At 34.6% G+C, this 24149-nt stretch overlaps 2 protein-coding genes across 5 annotated transcripts; both read left to right on the top strand.

Moving 5' to 3' along the window:
• Nucleotides 1-2234: 2234 nt before the first annotated feature.
• Nucleotides 2235-9322, top strand: RGP5 (Alpha-1,4-glucan-protein synthase family protein). 4 transcript variants are annotated; one of them, XM_086451623.1, is made up of 3 exons: nt 2235-2400; nt 7556-7685; nt 8094-9322. In XM_086451623.1, exons 1-3 carry the CDS (start codon nt 2290-2292, stop codon nt 9146-9148), a joined length of 1296 nt encoding a protein of 431 aa, XP_086307749.1. In that variant the 5' UTR covers nt 2235-2289; the 3' UTR covers nt 9149-9322. The 4 variants fall into 4 exon arrangements, with proteins under 4 accessions (XP_086307749.1, XP_086307745.1, XP_086307747.1 ...); XM_086451619.1 differs by having other exon boundaries at nt 2247-2400; nt 7476-7685; nt 7967-9322; XM_086451620.1 differs by lacking the exon at nt 2235-2400 and adding an exon at nt 4174-7129 and having other exon boundaries at nt 7967-9322.
• A 12201-nt stretch (nt 9323-21523) lies between these two features.
• LOC147396629 (uncharacterized) lies at nt 21524-23910 on the top strand. Its single transcript, XM_086451616.1, has 2 exons — nt 21524-22195; nt 23330-23910. The coding sequence occupies exons 1-2, from the start codon at nt 21671-21673 to the stop codon at nt 23390-23392; spliced, it is 588 nt and encodes a 195-aa protein (XP_086307742.1). The 5' UTR covers nt 21524-21670; the 3' UTR covers nt 23393-23910.
• Nucleotides 23911-24149: the final 239 nt, after the last annotated feature.

The raw sequence follows: 24149 nt of genomic DNA, 5'->3' as shown, positions 1-24149 counted from the left end.
ACAACAACTTTCTACGACTTACATGCAAACAATAAGTTTTTGTTTCAAAACTTAAATGCACATTTCGGAAATCTAAAGTTACCAATAGGAATTGAAAGTCCCCTACTTGGTTTGTGGACATCGAACGTGATAAACTCGCACAATGATCAATGTTGGTGGTGAAAGAGTTGATGTTGAGGTGAGTTTGATATAAAGAAGACGAGGGTTTGCAACTCCTTCGACGACGGTACTCTCATCCACTTCTACCCTAAAAGATGAGCTTCTACTAACAAGGTGAAGCTCCGAGTTTAATGATACCCTAACTTACTAGCTGATTTTTGGTGGAGGGTGAGGAAACAGACGTGAATGGGTTAACAAAGAGGGTGAGGTTGTAGCTATCGTCGTAGCCGACAACTTTGTCTTTTTCGTCGGGGTTCAATGGTCTTTCGTTCTCAATGAATCTTGAGGAGAAGATAGGAGAGAACCCTAGGTTGAGAAAATCTGAGTTTTGGGTGCTTTGGAAAAGAAAGAGAATGATTTAAAAGAAAATCAATTTTCTTTTATAACAAGGGCGAAGGCATACTTGTAATTTCCTTATTATTTATAGTTTCGACCGTAACTTGACTATCCGGACTCGAAAAATGACGAACGAGTATACCATTTCGAATAAGTTTTCGTTGCGGTCCTAATGGTATGGTCGAATCTTCCTGATTCTCCCTCTAACGAAAATTTTCTATTTTGCATCCCGTTCAACACGAAATTCGAGGATTGGTTAACTTTTTCACCCGAACTTGAATTCAAACTTGCTTACAGGCTAAAGTATATATTTCGATCGTTTTGAAACTAATGGCAAAGTCGATTTTCAATAAAAACGAACATAGCATCATCCGAGTACTTTACTCTAAATTTCTTTTTTAGAATATTCTTTGAATAAATACTATCTGATTATCTCGAGATACGAGTTAAAAACACATGGTGTTACATTAAATGAGAGCTAATTAATAAGATATAGCTATGATGATGACATGGTGTATAGTAAGACAAAAATAATCAAAACCACTTTCAAGTTTTCTTTTGATCATTTTTGTCTTATTATACATCATTGCTATATGCTATTAATTATATATATTTATATATAGTTAGATATATCTTATATTAAATAAAATTGGGTAGTTATTTACATTATGAATATATTATGTTAAAATGTTTAATCCTTCAAATTTGAATCTAAAGAGCATAATAGTATAAAATATTTTAGTATAAAATAAAATAAATTAGCATCTAACACACTTTTTTAATACAAAACTTGATAAAAGAGGTAATATGTAGCCTTCAATAGTAACATTGACCACAACTCTTCTAATCATGGGATGGAGAGTATGGAGAATATTTAGGGATTGGTTAAAGTGATTATTAACAATTGATGGTTTATCTAAATTACAATGCTATTTAAACAAATCAAATTTAGAGGAAAATGTTGACTTTGATTTTTGGCCCGTGGAAGGGACAAAAGCCAGGTTTCATGTTCTTTTGGCCACAACTTGTAATTTACTAATCGACCATGTGTAATGACGCCAAAGGCATTGTTGTGTTGAAGATATTTGAAGGATTACTATCATGCAAAAAAAAAAAAGAAAACTCATAGGTTGATCAATAAACTAGCTCTAGAGGAGAAAATTGTACAAGTAGATTTATATACCACAAAAAAAAAAAAAAAATGAATGAAAAATGTATATTTGTTTATAAACATGTAAGTAGATGTCAACCTAATTGAGATGTATTTAATTTATTAGAATACAATCCCTCAACCTTACTAAATAATTTGATGTACTAATGGAATGATGTAGTCGAGTTATTTTGAAATTTAAATAAAAAGTGTGATGTAATTCATTAATATAATTAAATTAATTTTATTATTCTGTTTTTGTCCATTAAAACCCAGCCCACAACCCGGCCTGCTATATGGGTGGATCACAGGTTAGCATTGTGCCATATTGTTATGAGGCCTCATTTGAAGCCCAACCTGTTATTCTATTGGCTTTAACAAGTTCGGTTCAAATCAGGCCCAGCCCAGCCCAACCCAACCCATTTGTATCCATATTATATGATAAAAAATAAATTATCGGGTCAGTATTAGACAGATCCAACTGATATCCGTTTCGAACCCGATCCACCGATGGCTTGGAATGGTGAGAAAACCAAGGGAAGGACCGACTGAGAGGTCCGCTAGTGTGGGTACAAAGTTGGACCAATTCCATTATTTCTCAGTTTTATTCGCTCAAAGCAAGAGAGAGAGAAAGCAGCGAATGAATGAGACCGCCTTCTCTCCTTTCCCTCACCATTGATTCCGCTCTCTTTAACATCTCTTATATCTCTGATCTCTCTTCCATTCCTGAACCCATTCTCCGTGAGCTCTTCTTGGTACATCTCTCTCTCTCTCTCTGATTTTTTATGTGAAATCTTCATTTCTTTGTGAATTATAAATTGGGTCGTTTTTGGATTGGCTCTAATAGTCACATATGATAGTAGATTTTATGTGTGAAATATTCAATTCTTATGAATTATGAAATGGGCATCTTTCGATTGGCTCTAATTGACTTTTACAATTGTAGATTTGTTACATGAAATCTTCAATTTCTTTATAAATTGTGAACTGGGTATCTTTTGACTTGCTCAAATCTCACTTGTAATGATAGATTTTTCATGTGAAATCTTCAATCGTTGTTATTTACTGGGTATCTTTCGATTGACTCTAAAATTGTCACTCATATTGTTAGATTTGTTATATGAAAGATTCAGATCTTTATGAATTATAAACCGGGTATCATTCGATTGGCCCTAAAATCGTTACTTATGATAGTGGATTTTGTTATGGTAGGTTTGCAATGTGAAAATTTCAACCTCTATGAATTATGATCTGGTATCTTTCAATTGGCTCTAATTGTCCCAATAGTAGATTTTTTGTGTGAATCTTCATTCTTATTATTTATCAAAAGAATAAAGAAAAACTTTCATTTCTTTTTTTGAAACTGAGGTAGCCGGACCTCTTAGAGCACCCAACTAATCCTCAAGGCACATAGTCCCCTCCCCCCACATGCAACAAGTAATTTCTGGGATAAATTTCTGAGGGTGGCCCCAAGGGGGGATTCGAACTCAAGACTCCCGCTTTCTGAGACGTGGTCTTGGCCATAAACTGTGATTTCTGATGAATTATGAATTGGGTATCATTTGATTTTCTCTAATTTTCATTTTTAATAATTTGTATACTGGTTAAGTGAAATCTTCAATTCTCTACAAAGTATGAATTGGCCTCAATTTTCACTTACAATAGTAGATTTATTATGTGAAATTGGCAATTCTCTATGAATTACTAGCTGGGTATCTCTTGTTTGGCTTAAATTTTCACTTCTTATGTAATAGTTTTCATCTGTATATGTAGAATATAGAATCTTTATGGTTACTATGAAATGGGTGGATTGGTAGTGAGTTTTTGAGGGACAATATTGTCATTAGCCCGACAATCGTCCCTATGTCTGGACCATTGCGTGGTCCTTGAGATTCACAACCCACGAGTTCCAAATACCATTAGACTGTTTGGACCCATGGGCAGCAACAACCTATTGAGGTAGCCTTTCCATTTTTTCTTACCAGGAGAGATGCTAGATGAGGTAGCGAGGATTCAGGAAGGGATAGCCACCATAATGACAAAGTGGGATCCATTTCACTTTGTAGAATAATCTCACATCAAAATCACCGGGTTGCCACTCATCTATGTATAAATATTAATCTTCTATTGGTTTCTCACTACCTCATCTATACTTGTGGAACCCTGGAGCTTTGACACATTCTGCTTGCCCCACAAATTCAAAAGAATCTTTTCCCTGTGATGTAGATAGGCTTGCCAACACTTATCTTAATGCTTATGATCGAGTTAAAATGTGTCGAAGCATTGACTAAATCAAATCAATTTGACCGAATCAACTTGATCCAATCTTTGACCGATGCACAAGACATAGTCCAACTTCTCTTAGCATTCTTGCTTTTATTGAGTTTCTATTTTTTAAGTTACTTAAGTAGTCCTAGTTAGTTTTTATTTCAATTTTAGAAAGTTTCTTTTCCTAGTTAGTTTCTAATTTGTTTTATGTTTCTATTCTTCTCTAAATTCGTTTTTATCCTTTAGGTTATAATTAAAAGTCTTTTTAATTGTAGAAATTGAGTTCTAATATGATTAGAAGGTTAGTAATATGTTATAAATAAATTAGGAAGTTACTTTTCAGTAGTTTAGAAGGTTTCTAAATTGTTATGAAGGAGTATCTATATAAGGAGATCCAATAAGCAAATTTAGCAGTTAATATTATTTTTTTAAAGATTGATGAATAAAAGAAAAAAGAAGAGACTTTTCTTCCCTTTCTTTGTTTTCTTTTGAGCATAAGAACCTGATATTGGTTCTTAATTTTAGTGTTTGCGATTGATTTCCATTAATCTCAAACCTAGATTGAAGTTTCTAGTTTGTTTTGCTTAATATAGAGATTCTTCATCACTCCTAGTTCTTGGAATTTCACCTCACCCTAGAACCTGATTTTTTAACATCAACTCTAGGTTTGTGTGTTCTACCCATCGCCCTAAATTTTGTACTAATCACAACTTCTTTTAGTTCTCACCTAATGGTTTTGTTGCTAAAGAACACAAATTGGGGAGAGTTCTAGGGTTGGTAGTATGTGTCACGGCTTATTCATTGGGATTAGAAAGAAACATTGGTATCCATCAATTCTTTTCTAGAAGCTTCTTGTGAATGTTGGCATAGTTGTCTAGGTCAGACACCTTCTATGATCCTCGAGTCTTTGCATACACTAACGGGTATTAATGTAATTAGTCTAAATCAATGTAACACTTGTTTGTGTTAGTTGTTAGATGGGAAAGTGTCATGGATTACCATTTTCCTTAGATGAGAGTTGTTGAAATGCTCCCTGAGAAAAAAATGCTAATGAGATTAGGGGTCCATCTCTAGCTTCTTCTCTTTGCAGTTTTCTCTTCAGTAAGCCTCCTGATTAACTCCTTTTTATTACAATTCTCTATCATGACTCTCTCCACTCCGTTTTCATTGGTAAGCTTTTTGATTATTCAACAGTGCGAACGGTAACAAACATGCACCAAAAGTGTACCTTGTGTATTTGGATACAACTTTCTCCATAAGGGTTCTCCGTGCCTCCCATGTATCAATTAGACTATTGTATATTTTTAGGCATGTCTTAGATAAGGGTCTTGTTGAATGGGGCCATTACTTTGCCCATCTCTTTGTTGATGTTGTTTCCTTTTGTGATCTGCAATCCACTACATCATACTTCAAAAAATTTCTTTATCTACATCTTCTCTTCTTATTTCCATGCATAATGGAGATGCCACTCCATTGGAATTCTAACAAAGCCTTCATATTGGAAAGCTTCAATGGACAAGGAAATTCATGCTTTGTACTGAAATAATACATGGGTCCTTACACCTCGTCATCTCGGCATGAACATAGTTGTCTGCTTTTGGGTATTCAAAATGAGGCTTCTACTAATGGTTCCTCTTCCATGATCCTACTCTGTATCAAAGCATGGTTGGGGCATTGCTGCCATTACATTACCCTTAACCAAACTTGATCAAGGGAACAACGTCTAATTGGTGTGCCAATTCTTGCAGGCACTGATCATTGACCACTTCATGGCTGTCGAACATATTTAATGATGTTTGAAGGGGACACTTCATAATTGGTTACACTTAGTGCTTAGGTTTTGCGAAGACATTTGGTGTAATGAGACAGTTTTATCTTTGCAATCTCCTTTGATTTGTGAGCTTTCCTTGAAAAAGGATTTTCTTGTCTCGGCTCTCTTGAATCGTTCTGGTAGTTGTATCTCTTGGGACCTTGGTCTTAGAAAGGATCTTAACAATTGGGAATTTCAGGAGTTAGCTGACCTATCTTCGATTCTGGATCTTCATTGCCTAGAGTTTTTTGGGATCAACTCTTGGGAATGGACTTGCAGCAAGGACAAAAGATTTTCGGTAAGGTCTTTCCAGACCAATTTAGAGCCCAAAGCTTGGCTAGATTTCCTTATAAATTAATTTGGGGTTTTAACGTTCCTTCCAAAATTTCCTTCTTCATTTGGCTAGCAGTCTTGAACAAATTATTAACTTTAGATCATTTAATCTTGAGGTACTCCAAATTTCTGTTGCTTGTGCCAGGCAAATGGGGAATTTTTTGATCATTTGCTTTCAAAATTTGGTCTCATTTCTCGTGTTTGTTCAACTTGGAGTCGGTTTTTCCCTTTTCGTCCATTGATTTTTTTAGAGCTGTGGTCTTTAATGTCTTCATCAGTAGGAAAATGATTCTCTAGGCTTTGATCCCTTCTGCTACTTCCGAAGCATTGGGAAGGAGAGAAATAAGAGAATTTTCTTGGGTTTGGAGAGCTCTTTCCAAGAGATTATTTTGACGGTGCTTGGTCTTCTGTTTCATTGGTGCGAGTTAAATGAAACTTTTAAAGGGGTGTTTTTTGAGGAGTGGGACTCGTTGTGTTCTGTGTAGTTTTTGCCTTTTGCTCTTTTTGTTTTTTGTTGTTGCTTTTGGTTTTCTTTGTATTTGTGGTTGGTCTTCTCGACGTCCTTTTTAGTAATATAATCGTTTGCCTATCAAACAAAGAAGTTGGTTACACTTAGTGCTAGTATTGTTGCTTTTGTTACCCTACTCTATCCTTGATTGTGCTGTTTGGTGGGACACCCATTGTTCCACATTTGGCTTTGCGGTATTTTTGAGCTGTAAGCTTATTTCTTAAAATGCAAAAAGTGGTCCACTGTTGCATGGTCTAGTTTCAAAGGTGAATATTGTTCTTGTGCTTGGACTACTGCAAAAGTTGTGTAGATATCCTTCCTTCAAAGGAACATTGGCCTTCATCTTTCTGCCTCAAATGTCTTCTTTGGCAACAAGTGTGGTATCCACGGATCATCTAATCCTGTGTTTCCTGCTCGGTCGAAGTCAAAGCACATCAACTTAGACGATTACTTTGCATGGGAAAAGATTGCCGTGGGCCTTCTTTATGTTTGCTTTGTTCCTGCTCATGGTTCTATGGAAATATAAGAAGGGCTAGTGAAATGGTGTCAACTAGCTGATAGCCTGGTACATTTTATTTAATCTACTGGGTTAATACATTGAAACTAAAAACAAAAAATGAAACCGGGGCCCTTTTTCATATTAAAAAATTCGAAACTAAGCTTTTTTTGACATGGCTACATTTTGAATGCTTATTTCATTATATGAAATTAGGGGACGTTTTGTGATATTTCCTTAGATTTTGTTTTAGCTGAAACAACAATATTTTTTGACAAATAAAGGTTTTCTGAGAGTGCCACCGTGTTTGAAACAAGACTGCAGCATGAGTTTTGGACATGTTTTCTCGTATCAATTTGTTTCTTACTTTGTTTATTGGTATGGGATTATTCATTATTGTAATTTTATTATGTAGAAGTATTGATCATATATTTTGGTGACACCAACCTCTAAACAAAGTGATCACTTAAAAAAAAAAAAAATATCAATGGACAGAGAACACTGAGAGCTGGAAAGCTAACAGAGAAGGTCTTGAAGTTGTTTATGGCAACTGGAAACAACGAAATCCTCTCCTTCATTCGGGAACTTAATATCCAGCACATCCTCACCCCTGTCCTCCCAACCAGTAAGCTCTCATAAAAGGCTTTTGTTAACATGTGCCCTAAGGGCACACATTTAGGTGCATTAAATACACCTTGGAAATTGAATTTACTACCAAAATGTCCTCAAAAGATTTTCTTTTATAAACCAGAAATACTCTCAAATGCTTATTTCCAAGGTGTATTTAATGCACCTTAATGTGTGCCCTTAGGACACATGTTAACAAAACCCCTTGTAAAAAACCATCTATTGTGCCTTGTTCCCCAAAAGGCGACATTTTAACCTTAAAAACTGCTTTTCCCACAGGGTGCTCAGAGAAGTTCTAGAATCTCAGTGTAAATTGGACGATCACACCAATATTTGAAGACCCAAGAGTGAGGTGCTTTAGAGTTTGACTTGGTTTCTGAATTTGGACCTCAGAAAATGTCTGACCCAATCATCAAGGATGAAGACATTGACATTGTGATCACGGCACTCCAATCTGACCTTACTTCCTTTATGGATGAATGGAGAGCAGTCTTTTCTCGATTCCATCTTATAATTGTCAAAGATCCTGATCTCAAAGAGGACCTCAAAATACCAGATGGTTTCAACCTTGATTTGTATACAAAATCTGATATAGACCGAGTCATGGGCTCGGCTGCCACTGGCATCCTCTTCTCAGGCTACTCATGCCGGTATTTTGGTTATCTCGTATCCCGAAAGAAGTACATTGTCTCGATTGATGACGATTGCATTCCCGCAAGAGATGACAAGGGGCAGTTAGTAGATGTTGTGGCTCAACACATCGCCAACCTAACGACTCCCGCCACACCGTTCTTCTTCAACACACTCTATGACCCATACCGAACGGGTGCAGACTTTGTCCGTGGGTACCCATTCAGCCTCCGTAACGGGGTGAAATGTGCTCTATCATGTGGGCTTTGGCTCAATTTAGCAGACTTTGACGCACCTACACAAGCATTGAAGCCTGAGTCAAGGAATTCTCGATATGTCGACGCTGTCCTGACGGTTCCAGCACGGGCAATGATGCCATTGAGCGGGATTAATGTGGCATTTGATCGTGAGGTGGTGGGGCCAGCATTGTTCCCGGGGTTTCGATTGGTCGGGGAAGGGAAGCGAAGGTGGGAGACGGTGGAAGACATATGGTGTGGGATGTGTGCAAAGGTGGTATGTGATCATCTGGGACTCGGGGTGAAGAGCGGGCTTCCGTACGTGTGGAGAAAGGATGGAGGAGATGCTATAGAGAGTTTGAAGAAAGAATGGGAGGGAGTGAAGCTGATGGAGGATGTGGTCCCTTTCTTCCAAACAGTGAGGTTGCCACGATCAGCCGTCACGGCCGAAGAATGTGTGCTCGAGATTGCACGGACGGTGAAGGAAGGACTTGGACCATTGGATCCTGTGTTTGCACGTGCAGCCGATGCAATGGTGCAGTGGGTTCGGCTTTGGAAGACTGTCGGATCTGGATCATCCACCACTGCAGTTTAAAAGGGTTTGAATTATTTTTTTCCTTTCAAAATCACTGTTTTACATCTGTTAGTCGATGAAACTAAAACTAAAACTGTGAGAAGATGGATAAATAGAACTGCTTATGTTAAAATCAACTTTGGTAGGATTAATGGGATTGTTTGGAAAAAAAAATTTCTTCCATTTTTATTAGTAGTCCTATGGTTTGAAAATACATTTCTGACCAGATGTATATCATTTAGAATCACCATTCAAGTGAAAATGTTATGTTTTTTGGGATTTACTACAGAGAGTTTCTATTGCCACACCAACTTTTGCTAATGTCACCCCAAGATGTTTGCTAATCCTTTGGTGATTACATATGAATTGGGATGGCATTAGCAAAAGTTGGTGTGACAATAGAAGTTCTCTTTACTGCATCATTCTCCCCTTTTATCCTTGAGGTTTAATCTTAAATCCTATGTTTGTTTAGTCATTTTCACCTTTCAGTTAGTGAATAATAATCATCATTAACTATGATACCCATCTCAAATTTTGGGGGTAGGCAAGAAGTCATCATATCTTTTCTTATTATCTCCATCGACGTTATTTATTTATTCTTTTTTTACTTTGATCTTGATCTTATTGTGATTTGTAATCCTTTTTGCAAAATTGAAGGGACCTTTGAATCACGAAAAATGACATGAAAAAACATAAAATCTCGATACTTTAAACACTTAATTCATATAATAGATTTTTCTCAGAGATATGTGTTTTATCTCGATCATTGGATTTCATGTTATTAGTGTATTATATAACGGTTGAGATATATTTATGCAATTAAGTGATTTATCTTCTTTTGAAAATTATACCCAAGGCTATCTGTTATCTTTAATAATCAAACTTAATAAGCTTAATTATCTCATCTTCTAGAGGTTGGGTTACCACTTGTGTATTTTATATGATTTTTTATTTTTTTTCAAGAAAGAGAATTATTTTATGATTTTAACATTTATATTTAGTGGTTTATTGGAAATTTGTAATTTATAAGGAATTATTTTGTTATTTTATTGAGTTATTGGGTTATCAAGTAGGAAGGTTGGGTAGAAGTCCCAAGCTTCCAAGCTAATTAATCAATCAAAGACACTATTGTAATCCGATTCTCTTCCTAACCTTATTATTTTTTCGAATGAAAGAAGACCTAATTCGATTCAATCACACCCTTTTCATTTTTATTTTTTTTTAACCCATAAACTTGATATTGGAATATTTAGGATACTCTATAATTCACAGCCGAGCTTTCGGGTGCTCTTATTATTTGCCCATATAATTCTCATAAGTTGGAATATAAATTGTTGCAATGCATCTATGTTTGATACGGTGATCATCGTCAAAAAGGGAACAAATGTTTTGATCCGATAAGTGGGTTCATATTCATTTCATTCTTAACGAATTCTCATAACATGTATCGCTATGTCATTTTTAATGATTTTTTTGAGCTTACCCTTTGATCCCAAAATGAATATAATTGGTTTTGGTTGAATGTTCAAAATTAAACGGCACTTGGATGAAATCCACAAGAAGTCTACTCCTTGCAGTTTTCATGCTCATACAATAGTCGAACAAATAGTTTGTTGTAAAACATGTTTTTCTCCGCATTTTTCTCTAAGGAGGTATGTATATATGCATCAACTACGGAGCTTATCAGTAAACTTCGTCCTCATCGTGTATGTTAGCTGCGTAAGACCGGACTCAAACAGGCACCTCACACATGTTTTCATCATCTCCTTATCTTGCCGATACTTTGATGTTTGTTCACAGTCATGGATCTTACTTTGTGATCTTTTTATTTTTTTGTTGCTAAATGACCTTACTTCACAATCTTACTTGAATATGTTGACAACATAATCATCGCTAGATCTATCTCACTAAAACATGTCTAATTTGAGTGATATACGTTACATTTCTCAGAAGGATCAGGATCCAGAACGATGTCTATGTGACACATTTTGACTCCTAAATAAGCCATTTTCTACATACCATGAGACATAATAACTCTTCTCAGAAAGGGATTATACGAGAGTTCATTTTAGTGAAAAATGCTAGACTCTTGACATCCTCAACAGTCCATGTATCAGTGGAACCTAGCCTTGCTCCACTCCTACAACCATTTGATAGAATTTATTTTTGATGGATGTTGATCTTCCTAATGACGCCAATGGATATTGAAGTCTTGTAAGTGTAGATGCTCTCCAGTGTTTGTCGATGACTTGCTTGGATGCTCTTTTGTTGTAAAACATGTCAGCCATTATTTCAAAGGCTTGATAATGGAATTCTTTCTTTTTACACCTTTTTCTCTTCGAATTTATTCCAATGTGTATTGACTTGTGATCTTCATAATCGATTCAAAGCCACTTATTTTTATATATTTTGAAAGCCCAACTTGATTAGTCAATGTTGTGACTTCTAGACCTTACACATGGAAAATCGATTATCAAAATCAATCTCTCCGAAGAACAAATGGATTACTTCCAATAATCAAACTCCAGAGTGTGTGCCAAGCAAGTGTAAAAAATAATAGAGAGAGTATATATATATATATATATATATATGCGATTTATCCACAATGGAACTACATCAACTGGCAAGTTAATTAGCAAGTAGAAATCTACCAATTATTAAAAAGGATATTACAAGATCTCACACTGGTGAAACCCATTAAACTCTTTAAATCCAACTCTACTAAGAACCCAAAAATGTAATCCCGATCCCTCTCCCGTTGTCACAAATACATAACAACAATATGATGACCATACTCAACAACCTTGAATTTCTAGACTTTTACATAAGAAAAAGAACATGCACAGAGATTCAATATTTTCTTGCACGCTACAAAAGAGAAAAATCCCTTTTATAGATAATAATAACTATCTAAGAATTCTATATAGTTTCTTATAAGATAATGAAAATATATTCCTTAAAATACCTTACATAAGTGGAAAAACCCATCAACTCTTTGAAACAAAAGACGGTGATTTTACATTAGTGTGTGTTAGAGTGACCTCAAAATTGTACCTCATATCTTTACAAGTGAATGTTAGAGTGACCTTGCGATACGAGTGAATGGTTCCTATGCTCATTCACGTCAGGATGTCCGATGTAAGGTACAATCTTGAGGTCACTTCAACATTATTCTTTACATTACAAAACCCATTAGTCAATTTCCTAAGAAACAACGCACTGTTTCACAATCAAGTATGGGGTTGAAAATAGAGCTCGTCTCTACTACCCTTGATGGTAGATGAGAGCACAACTTATTTGGAGGCCTGGATCCAAACAAAATAAAATTGATTTCCATTTATGCACGAATAGGTAGCATTGGCCAAACTACAAGTTAATTTTGTTCCTGGCTCCCATAATTATCCCATGTATTCACTAAAGGGCTCATTCCAAGCAAATTTTTGCCTACACCAAGTTTCGTGTATTTCCACCAAATAATAGTGCAAAATCATTCGGATTGATTCTTTATTGAAATCCAATTTGATTTAATAAGTCAATAAATCAAACTCAAACCATAAAATAATGGATCAGTCTTTGATCCACTAATCAAGGGCTTACAATTATTTTTAGAATAATGATTTTCTGACGCCCCCATCACATAACCATAGATCATTTGCCTCGGGATTTGTACATGATGGAGCATAATGTCAGACTATCATGACTTTTTTTTTTTTTTAAAGGTAAATTTATTGTTTTATTGGTGTAGGTGGGGGGAGCTTGCTAAGGAACAACTTGACGCACGTAAGTGTTGGATCTATGCTTGTTGTGCGACATTAGGTTATTTCTCGGGTGGTGATCGACATTTTGACTAAAACTATGTGTAAAATGTAGGTTTAAACGATTTATTCAATATCGATGATGATGATGATGATCATTATTATTATTATTAATTTATTGTAGGACAAGCAAAGATTCATGAAAGTGGTCCAATATAAGTACAGTGTTGAGGGAGGCAAAATTTTCTTATCTGGTTGATGCCTCGCATGAGAGTGAGAAAGATTGTAAGTGGGCTCAAGTGAGTGGTCCTACTTCTTCTTTATGCCATGCGTACGTACAATCCATGTGTACGAATTGGCTTTTGTGTCGCTTCCCAATTCCCATGCTCTCCACCTTTAAACTTTAACTGTTTTCATTGAGCCCATGCGTAAGGTGTTATGTCTTGTTATTTTTTACTTTTAAGGTTAAGATTCATTCTAGATATACAATGGCTTAGGATAACCCTTTTAATCAGAACCCAACCCGAACCAATACGACGATTATGGATCCCCTCATATTGGAATCGATTAAGGTCAGGTCTCTTGGAGCCGAATTAATTGAGAATCAAAACTGATAGAAGTTGATATGGAATTAGAATCGTTTAAAGAGATTTTTTTTAAAGGTTCTGATTCCATCAATTTGTGAAGCAAAGTTAAAACCAATAGAAACCAGAACCAAGAAAATTTAAAAATTCTGATTTTGGTTCTTTTAGGAATCAAACCGAATCAACCTATTGACACCCCATAGTTATAATTAAACCGATGTTCTAAATATCGAACCCAGGTTTGTTTTGAAAATGTGTTAGCTTTGTTGAACCATTAACCTCAAATTGTATGGACCGATTCATAAAAGATTAACACTATTAAATCTAGGAAAAATTCTCAAATAATTACGAACATTTTTGTTTATTTCGTAAGTGTAACAAGTGTTGAAATTTAGATCATCGAATTGTGATAATCAAACATCATCGATGGATGATAGATGAAGTGGTATGAAATTTTATACAATGGCGAAACACACAATACCCTCCTCCTACTTGACAAGGAAAATTTTGTCAATCCAATGTTTAAAGTAAGTAAGAGGAAATGAGTTTGGCAATAAAAAGTAAAATCAAGAGGAGAGAAACCTCTTATTAATTTGATACAAAAAGTGGGGGAAAAGTTAAAGACTTGGTTAAGTACTAGTGTCACTCTCATTCATCAAGTGCAAGTTGCATGTGGTTGGTGGGGTTAGTGAGAGGCATGCCAAGACAAAAGCATACTTATAACTCACCCCTGCCCATCAAATATTTCCCAATAACCCCCCTAAATGCAATCTTTTTCTTCGTTTTGGGGTTGGGATGACTAGGGTATGCCAAGACCAAAACATATCTCATTCACCACCTACCATTAAAAAACCAAAAATAAAAATAAAAATATATATAGTAGCCACGCAAACTATTTTTGTTGGCTAATGATAATTTGACGTTCTTTTTTCATACTCCCCATACGCTCCCTGACTTGACAATTACAGAATCATAAATCTTTTTTCTTGTATATCCCGAAGCAAAGGATCTATAGTTCTGTGATGGAGGCATACAAGGGGCATCTGAAAAAAGAAAGTCAAATTATTATGTTGACTCATTCTTATTTTATGACCCTTGTCAATTATTTTTGATAGGTTTAATTGTGAAAGCGAGCGAGGTTTTGATCCCAAGCCTATGGTATTGCCACATAAACTTTACAATATCATAGGTGATTGTAGATGCAAAATTTTGCTCTACCTCGAGATACTCTTTCAAGAACTTTAACTCGGTGGGACCTGCAATAGGATCACTCTGACAATCAAGTTAGGATCAGTGCCGAGCTATTAATTAACTTTGAGAACTCGTTAATAGCTCGGCAATGATTCTAACTTGATCGTCGGAGTGGTCCTATTGCAGGTCCCACCGAGTTAAAGTTCTTGGAAGAGTATCTCGAGGTAGAGCGAAATTCTGCATCTACAGTGATCATCTCAAAACTCGACCGATTTAATTTGATTTGCCTCAAACGAACATTATTATCATATCAACCCAAGAATTCCCTGACTTGAGCACTTACCCATAGAAAAAGAAAATATTATTAACCACATAATAATTGCCTCGATTTTGTAACTCTGTCAATCATTCTAGATAGGTGTAAATGTGAAGGCAGGTTTTGATCCTAGGTCCATGGTATTACCACACATAGACTTCACCGATTACCATATTATAAGTGGTAGCTTTAGAACTCAACTAACTTGAATTTGATTTAGACTGATAGAATTGTCATATCGACTCATGAAATCCTTGACTTGAATCACCATTCCTTTGAAAACTCAAATGAGTCCATGAATTTGAATCAATTTTTAAGTTTTTGTGTGTGTGTGTGTGTGCGCGCGCGCGTGTGTGTGTGTGTATATTTATGATGCTTACATAAAAAGATATATTGTGATTGTAGCATTAATGAATCTGGTTTAATATCACAAAAAATAAAAAAATAAAAAATAAAATCAATTGATATATCTAAAAACCAAAAACCAAGCTAATCAAAATTGAAAATTGATTGCAATGTAAGAAATTGGTTCTCTTACTTAAGATGTTATTTACTTTTTTAAGCGATCCTCTGATAACTTTGAGTGGAGTTAAGGCTTAAGGCTTACCTTTGATCGAAGTCATTAAAATGCAATTAACTTCTTTTACTATCATATAGCATCATTGTTTTAAAACCATTGATTGTTTTCCATCTATGATAGCTTATAATGGGTGTAAAAATTGTAATCTCCCAAAGAGTGTGGAAGGTTTGACTCTCCAATGCCATTTCAATCAATTTAATTAATAGGTGTCGATGATATTTGCTTTTAGTGGGTTGATATTTGCTTTCATTGTCTCCACAGATGTTCTATTGGATCATTCTCTTGATCTTTCGGGATCTTCAACTTGGATATTTCTTTTAACTAGGATTAAATAAGCCTTTGATGAACATGTCTAAACCATCAAACTTTCTCCTAGTTTATCGCTTGTAATATTTTCTCAAAATATTATCATCACTCTTTCAATCCTCTCTCATATTTTGTCTCTTCTTTTTCTCTTGGATCTTCAACTTGAATTAATATCCTTCTAATTGGAAATGTAAATGGCCTTTATTGAATAGAGGTCGGAAAGTTCCCTCCAAAGTCATTTTCTTTGTGTGGGTGGCATCCTTATGTAAAATCTTGACTATGGACAAAGTAATGGAGAGTTGTCATTTCCGTTAATTTTTGTGGGTATGTAAGGATAATGGGGAATCGGTTGATCTCTTGTTCATTCATTGTAAGGTGGCCTTCGTGATTTGGTACTATTTTCTAAGGAGTTTTGGAGTGAAGAAGTTTAGTGGAAGAATGGTTTGCTTAGGGTTGGCAACAGATCAGTGCCACTCCGATCCGATTCGAACGGATTGATGAATATATGAATCGAATCCGATCCGTTTTATTTCATCCTTAATCCGAAATCGATCTGAACATATGCCTTATTTTCAAATTATCAATGTTTAAAATTTAAAAAAATCTACTTTCTTATTACAAATATAAAGGGAAATCAAAAGGACCAAAACGTTTTATCTATATGTATTTATATGAAATTAAGAATAATAAAAAAAAATTATTGAAATATGTTAGGATCGGATTGGGGTAGATCCGAATTCGATCCGAAAATACGATTTTTCAAAAAAAAAAAAATTTCCCCGTACATTTGATATCTTTTGGACATTTCCAATTTTTGTTTATATTTATTTTCTTTATTTAATATTTTTATTTTAAATTTCACCATTGATTTTTAGTTTTAAATTTGGGACTTTTGTAATGATCCATTTTCAACATCTTCGATTAAGCACAAAAACTATTTTTTTCTTTCTTTCTTGTAAATCTAAAATTTTTCCATGAAATCTAGAAGTCTCTGGTGTCGGATTGCCAATTTGATATTCCATGTGGGATCAACAACCCTTACTAAGTTAGTCATGCTAACATGATTCATAAAGTAAGATTTGTTCAATAACAAATTTGATAAAGTAAGAGAGTTTTTGTAATAAAATTGCAAGAGATACATTTGTTTGGTAATTCTCTAATTTGAATATTTCTTCTAGGGGTGGATTTATAGTGGGGGCACTTGCCCCCACAGGAATTTTCAAAGTCTATGGATTAGTTAGCTATTGTGACACATTTTAGGAGCAGATAAAAAAATCTACCACTATCCCACCTCTCCCCAATAAAAAAAATTTCCACTCTTAGTTGGCCCCACAATTATTTCTTTTCACTCTTAGTTATCCAGACAACAAATTTTCTACTCTTGGTTGCCCTCACGTGAGCAAAATCCTAGGTCTGCCTCTAATTTCTTCTACCCCTTTTTATAATTAACTTTTGTTGAAAATTTCCAGACCATCTCAATAGATTTTCTCTTAGTTTATGGTTAATAATATTTACCCAAAGATTACTCTCACTCACTCTTCTCTCTCTCTCTCTCTCTCTATATATATATATATATATATATAGATGGGAGTGGTTCGGCAGCTCTAAAGTTTGCCAAGTTTGGTGCCAAACATTTTTTGTAAATCACTTTTGATGGGGTTAGAAATTTTGAAATAGGCTGTTTTTTTTTTTGTGAGGATGATCTCTACGGTGAAGAGATCATCCTCACAAAAAATCAGCTCATTTTAAAACTTCTAACCCTAGTTTACAAGTTGAAGAATCGTGGACCGTCCAATTTTTGTAAATTACTTTTGATGGGATTAGAAGTTTTGGAATAGGCTGATTTTTTGTGAGGATGATCTCCTCATCATAGAGATCATCCTCACAAAAAATCAGCTCATTCCAAAGCTTCTAACCCATATTTTGAAAAATGTTTGGCATCAAACTTGGCAAACTTTAGGACTGTTGAACCGTCCCCTCTATATATATATATATATAGGGGGGCGTTCAATGGCCAACTTTTTGGCAAAACATTTTTCAAAACATGAGTTAGAGGTTTTGGAATGGGCTGATTTTTGGTGAGGATGATCTCTACGGTGAGGAGATTATCCTCACCAAAAATCAGCTCATTCCAAAACTTCTAACCCATGTTTACAAGCTGAAAAATCGTGGACCGTCCATTTTTTGTAAACTGTTTTTGATGGGGTTAGAAGTTTTGGAATGGGCTGATTTTTGGTGAGGATGATCTCCTCACCGTAGAGATCATCCTCACCAAAAATCAGCCCATTCAAAAACCTCTAACCCATGTTTTGAAAAATGTTTTGCCAAAAAGTTTGCTAAAAAGGTTGCCCTTGAACGCTACCCATATATATATATATATATGGGTCCCGTTCGCCACCCTTAGTTTTACCACACACTTTAACAAACGCGTTTTGTCTTACATGGGTTAGAAGTTTCGGAATGAGCTGATTTTTGGTGAGGATGATCTCTATGGTGAGGAGATCATCCTCACCAAAAATCAGCTCATTCCAAAACTTCTAACCCCATCAAAATTGATTTACAAAAAATGGACGGTCCACGATTTTTCAACGTGTAAACATGGGGCTAAACATTTCGGAATGGGCTGATTTTTGGGGAGGATGATCTTCTAATCATAGAGATCATCCTCACCAAAAATCAGCTCATTCAAAACTTCTAACCCATGTAGGACAAAAAACGTTTGTTAAAATGTGTGGTAAAACTTAGGGTGCTGAACATTTCCCTATATATATATATATATAGGGAGCGGTTCGACAACCCTAAAGTTTGTCAAGTTTGGTGCCAAACATTTTTTGTAAATCACTTTTGATGGGGTCAGAAGTTTTGGAATAGGCTGATTTTTTGTGAGGATGATCTCTACAGTGAAGAGATCATTCTCACAAAAAATCAGCTCATTTTGAAACTTCTAACCCTAGTTTACAAGTTAAAGAATCGTGGACCATCCAATTTTTGTAAATCACTTTTGATGGGGTTAGAAGGTTTGGAATAGGCTGATTTTTGGTGAGGATGATCTCCTTATCATAGAGATCATCTTCACAAAAAATCAGCTCATTCCAAAGCTTCTAACCCATATTTTGAAAAATGTTTGGCACCAAACTTGGCAAACTTTAGGGCTGCTGAACTGTCCCCATATATATATTTTTTAAATTGAGATTATAATCGACATTTCTTGTATATGCCCGTTTTCACAAAAAATCAAATGAGTGGTTGGGCTTGATTTGAATTTTAAGAAGCCCACATGGAGATTATTGTGTTGGGAGTGTCTAGAAAACTCCAAACTACCCAACTCCCGGTTTCCTTTGTCTTCCACGCGTCACACTCATCGGGCCCACTAACAAATAATTGTTTAAAACCACATTGTACAAGGCCAATCAACTTGATCAATAATTTCTAACCATTGATCTTGAAGCACTTTCTTCATTATTTTAGAACCCTAAATTAAATCTCGATGAGAATCATCCTTGTTCAACGTTTCCAACTTACCATCATGAAAGTGGTTCATGGGTGCCATCACTTTAAAGAGACTGGTAGTTAATTAGTTATCCAACTCTGGGAGTATAAGACTAGAGCTCTATCCACGTTTTTTTACTTTCACGTGCCAATCACTCGTAGTAAATAATGAACCCTAAAAGTGACCGTAATTTCTCGTTTTCCTAACTTAATTTATCGCAATAATTTCTCAATTTATCGTACTATTTGTGACGCTGTTAAGCCTTCATAGGTCACCTACCCACCAATCAGTACACTCCAATAATTTGTTTGAAAAATTCGAGCGTCCAACATTGTTGGACAAAATTTCAAACAAACGGCTGAGATGCTTTAATCTATTTTAGAGACCCGATTGATCAACAGGCACTAGTTAAACCATTGTTTCTCTTGCCATCTTGTTAGGAGTGGCAGTGAATTGGATTCGGATCAGATTGGTACTGATTCGATAAAAGATTTATAAGACTCGAAAATATATATATATATTTTTAATCTGATTTAGACTGACTTTTCATCAAATCGTAATGGTCGTAACTCAGACTTTTACCCTATGTTACCCAACTCATTGCTACTAGTCCGAACCACGAATCTGTACGAAACGAATTAGTTCATGGTAGAATTTGTAAAACCAAGCGAATCATGAACTCACTGAATTTTGATTGGATTCAATGAACCAAAACATTTGGTTCAGCAAATCCTACAGTTTGGTTTGGCGAACCAATTTTTTTTAAATTGTTTCCATGAACAAAACCAATTTATTATATATATATATATATATATAATTTCGATTATTTTATTAGTTTATTTTTATTTAAGTTAGTATTTTTTTTTTTAACATCGTAATTGTACTTATAACTAAAATACTTGAATTGTATAGATGCACAAGAGAACCGATTTAGGAAATCAAACCGAATCAAGTAACAAATTATCTCTACCTACCCTTAGGAATTGGGTTCATTCTAGAGTGGCAAACCATGTAACATGAACCTAAATTTGAATCGAAGAACCAGGTAACATAGCTTTAACCAATAATGTCTCTTGCTCTTGTCGTGACAAAGATGGAGACAAGATTGTGAAATAAGAGTTAGAGAAAAACTTAAGAAAGGTAGATGTCTAAAAACACAAGTGGGGTGACACTTATATGACCTATCACCAGTCCTACCTCGGGAAGATATCTCTAATTTTACTTGGACTTCTTTTAAGACAAGAATTGAAGATATATTGAGAAAGATAGATGTTTTGAAACATGAGAGGGATGGCATTAGCCTAACCTACCACCAATTCTTAGTAAAGGTACTTCTAAGTCTGTTGGGCAAGAAATGCAATACTTACCCATCGAATTGATTCACTTAAAAACATTAAGAAGGATTTGATTGATCAGATATATTATATTTAGAGTCGTGATAATCTGACGCCCCCCCTCTGACATACGTTCCCATCACAAAATTGTAGATCATTTGCCTCGGGATACACAAGAAAAGATTTTATGACTTTGTGTATGTTAAGACAAATGATCTACAATTTTCAGATGAGCATATGTTGGAGGGGGTATTCGGAAAAATCATTATTCTTATTTTTAAGTCCCAAACCTGATATAATAAAATATGTTGTTTTGATACAAATATGATTCAATGCAAAAAAATGAATATTTTCACAATCGGGTCCCTATTCAATTGAGAAATGATCCAAAATTTATTCAATAAATTATCAATTCGTTGACAAAATGTCGAAAAAAAATTGACAAAACATAAATTAAAAAGTCAAAAATAATTATTTTAAATATAAAAAAGTATATGTATTTTATATATTAAAATGAAAATGTAATACTTAAAAAAATGATCTGTATAATGGTAATTTTATGAAAAAATCGTGATTTAATTGATAACTATTAAAATCATGATTATTTGAATCCTAGAGTTTGGTCACTATACCCAAGAGTTGTCAAATCCAAATACTTAGGTTTTGGATCTGATCCAATCCATTGATAACCCTACATCTTGATCTAAAATGTTCGTTGAACACTTAGTGTCCAACATCGTTATACTCTACATAAATCCATTGTTGATTCCCCCTCAATCCTTGCGTATTTTCGCTGGCATCACTGTCTTCTTCTTCTAATCATTATTTTTTCTGTTTTTTTCTTCATTAATCCCTCTCCCCTTCTTTTCTCACAAACCCTAACCCTAATATATACTCCACGCATACACACACAGATCAAAAAGTACAGAAATCGAGAGAATATCTTCGAAATTAAACCAATCTCTCTCTTTCTCTCTGAAATTAAACATGTTGGTTGTTTCTTCAATCCCATCAATTTGTTTCAATCTCTTGTTTTTCTTTACTTTGATCTCAACATCTTTTCCTACAAAAGTTGTTGTTGTTGGAAGATCAGATGTTGATGATAATATCTCCGAAGTTCTAAGATCTCATGGACTTCCAATGGGTTTACTTCCAAAAGGCGTAATCGAATTCAGTTTCGACGAAAATGGCAGATTTGAAGCTCATCGCGAACAACCCTGCAACGCTAAATTCGAAAACGTTGTTCGTTACGAGCGTAACATATCGGGCACAATCAGTTATGGTCAGATCCAATCTCTCTCTGGTTTTTCGGCTCAAGAACTCTTCCTTTGGTTCCCTGTAAAGGGTATTCGTGTCGACATCCCAAGCTCTGGTCTCATTTACTTTGATGTTGGTGTTATCTACAAACAATTTTCTCTTTCTTTATTTGAGACTCCTCCGGATTGTAAGATTGATGATGGTGTTGCTCCGGATCTTCGCCAAGGCAATGTTATTGCAGAAAATGTGATTAAGGTTTAATTTATCCTATTTTTTTTCCTATAATTTTAGTTAATTTATTTATTTTATTTTATACCCTTTTGGTTTTAATTGATCTGATCTTCATTTCCTTTAAATTTTGATTTTTTTAATGGAGAAAGATAAAAGTAGAGAGACCTATTCATGAAAATTGTAGAACTAAGGTTTAATTCACCTTTTTTTTGTTGCTATAATTTCAGTTTTATGTGTTTGATTTAATATGTTTTCTGGTTTTAATTGATCTGATCTTCATTTCTTTTGTAATTATTATGATCTCTTTAAATTTTGAAGAAAGTTTAAATTAGAAACAGACTCATTCATAGAAAATGTAGTGCTAAGGTTAATTCATCCTTTTTCTCTATAATTTCAGGTCATCTAATTTATTTATATTGATTTGGGTTTTACTCATTTGGTTTTTATTCATCTGATCTTCAATTTGTTTTAGAAATTATTATGATCTGTCTAAATTTAGATTTTGGTTGATTTCTTTTTTTTAATACTAAGATAAAATTAGAAATAGACCCATTCATGAAAAATGTTGGACTAAGGTCTAATTCACCCTTTTCGCCATAATTTCTGTTTATCTAATTTATTTACTCTTTTGGTTTTAATTGATTTGATCTTCATTTTTTTATAGAAATTATTAGGGTCTATTCAATTTTTTATTTTAAATTGATATCTTTACTAAAGAAAGATAAAATTAGAAATGAACACGTTTGTGAAAATGTAGGACTAGCCCTGATAAGGTGATAAACCTTCTTGTTCCCAATTATGAGTGTGAAAATTGAAGGTTCTAAAAGTGTGAGATGATGATCCAGAGAAACTTGGATTGAGATAGTGAGAGCGAATATGAACAAACTTGCAATAATGGACACGGCTTTAAATAGAATTGAGTGGAGGAACAAGATTAGTTCAACCGATGATAAATTTTTGGGATAAGGCTTTGTTGATAATGATCATGTTGATTTTTTCTTTTCCTCAAAATCAATCTAGTAAACTTTCATTTATTTGTTTACATATGTGTGATTTGATTTTTATGTATTTAACCTATTCAAATTGAATCCTTGGAAGCAAAATTGCTTGCCAAATGTCATTATTTTTTCTTTAACAATTCCGTCCATTTTAATGCAGAGTCTATCTGGAAAGCTCCGATATGAACTTGATCAGGAATATCATCAAAGGGCTATTATGTAGCATGTGCAAGCGAGAACAATTCAAGATTCACGATAGATCAATCAGAATTGTGAATTTTTGTTTACTCTTAAGAGATTGTCTTAGAGAGTCTGGTTTGACAGGTCTTATGCTTCCATGATGTGTGCTTGCTTACAGTATAGTGCAGATTAATTGGGCCCGCTTGCTCTATCAGCATGGGGACACAAGAATCTTTGCCAGAGAGGAGAGAAGAGGATCAGTGGTTCAGGTTTTTTAAGTATAAAATATGAGGGGAAGGTGGGGAGTGTTTTGGTTTATGTAGCCAGAAGGCTATGTTACTCATTGTGAAATTATTAGTATTATATATAGAGATATGGTGCTTGATCAAGTCTATGTAAATGTATGTATGTATGTATTATCAATCACGTCTTGGATTGAGGTAAGAAGTACCTATCCTTCTTTGATAGAACAAAGTAAAAGTTTTATTTCTTTATTTTACATTTATATTATACTATATTACAATGACTACAGTTGCTACGAGTTTGTTTATTTTTGTGCTACATCTGATTTCTCATTTAATTTTTTCTGTTTGAGCTTTGATTTTGGGTTTCATTCTTATGTCGGCTATGAACACTATACCTTTTTTATGTCAAATATTGGGATACAAGGCAAAGTCTTACGTTTTCCTTGGTGCATTATTGCAACTTAAATGATTGCAACTAGTGATGTTTGGGATCCTGAGTATGTAAAGACGCCATAAATATCAAACTGATTAGTATTACTGACATATAAAGAACAT

Source organism: Akebia trifoliata, chromosome 8 (assembly GCF_017979445.1).
Source record: "Akebia trifoliata isolate Shusen 1 chromosome 8, ASM1797944v1, whole genome shotgun sequence".
Classification (NCBI taxonomy): Eukaryota; Viridiplantae; Streptophyta; class Magnoliopsida; order Ranunculales; family Lardizabalaceae; genus Akebia; species Akebia trifoliata.
Note: the sequence above shows the minus strand (reverse complement) of the source record. Positions and strands in the feature narration are given on the sequence as shown.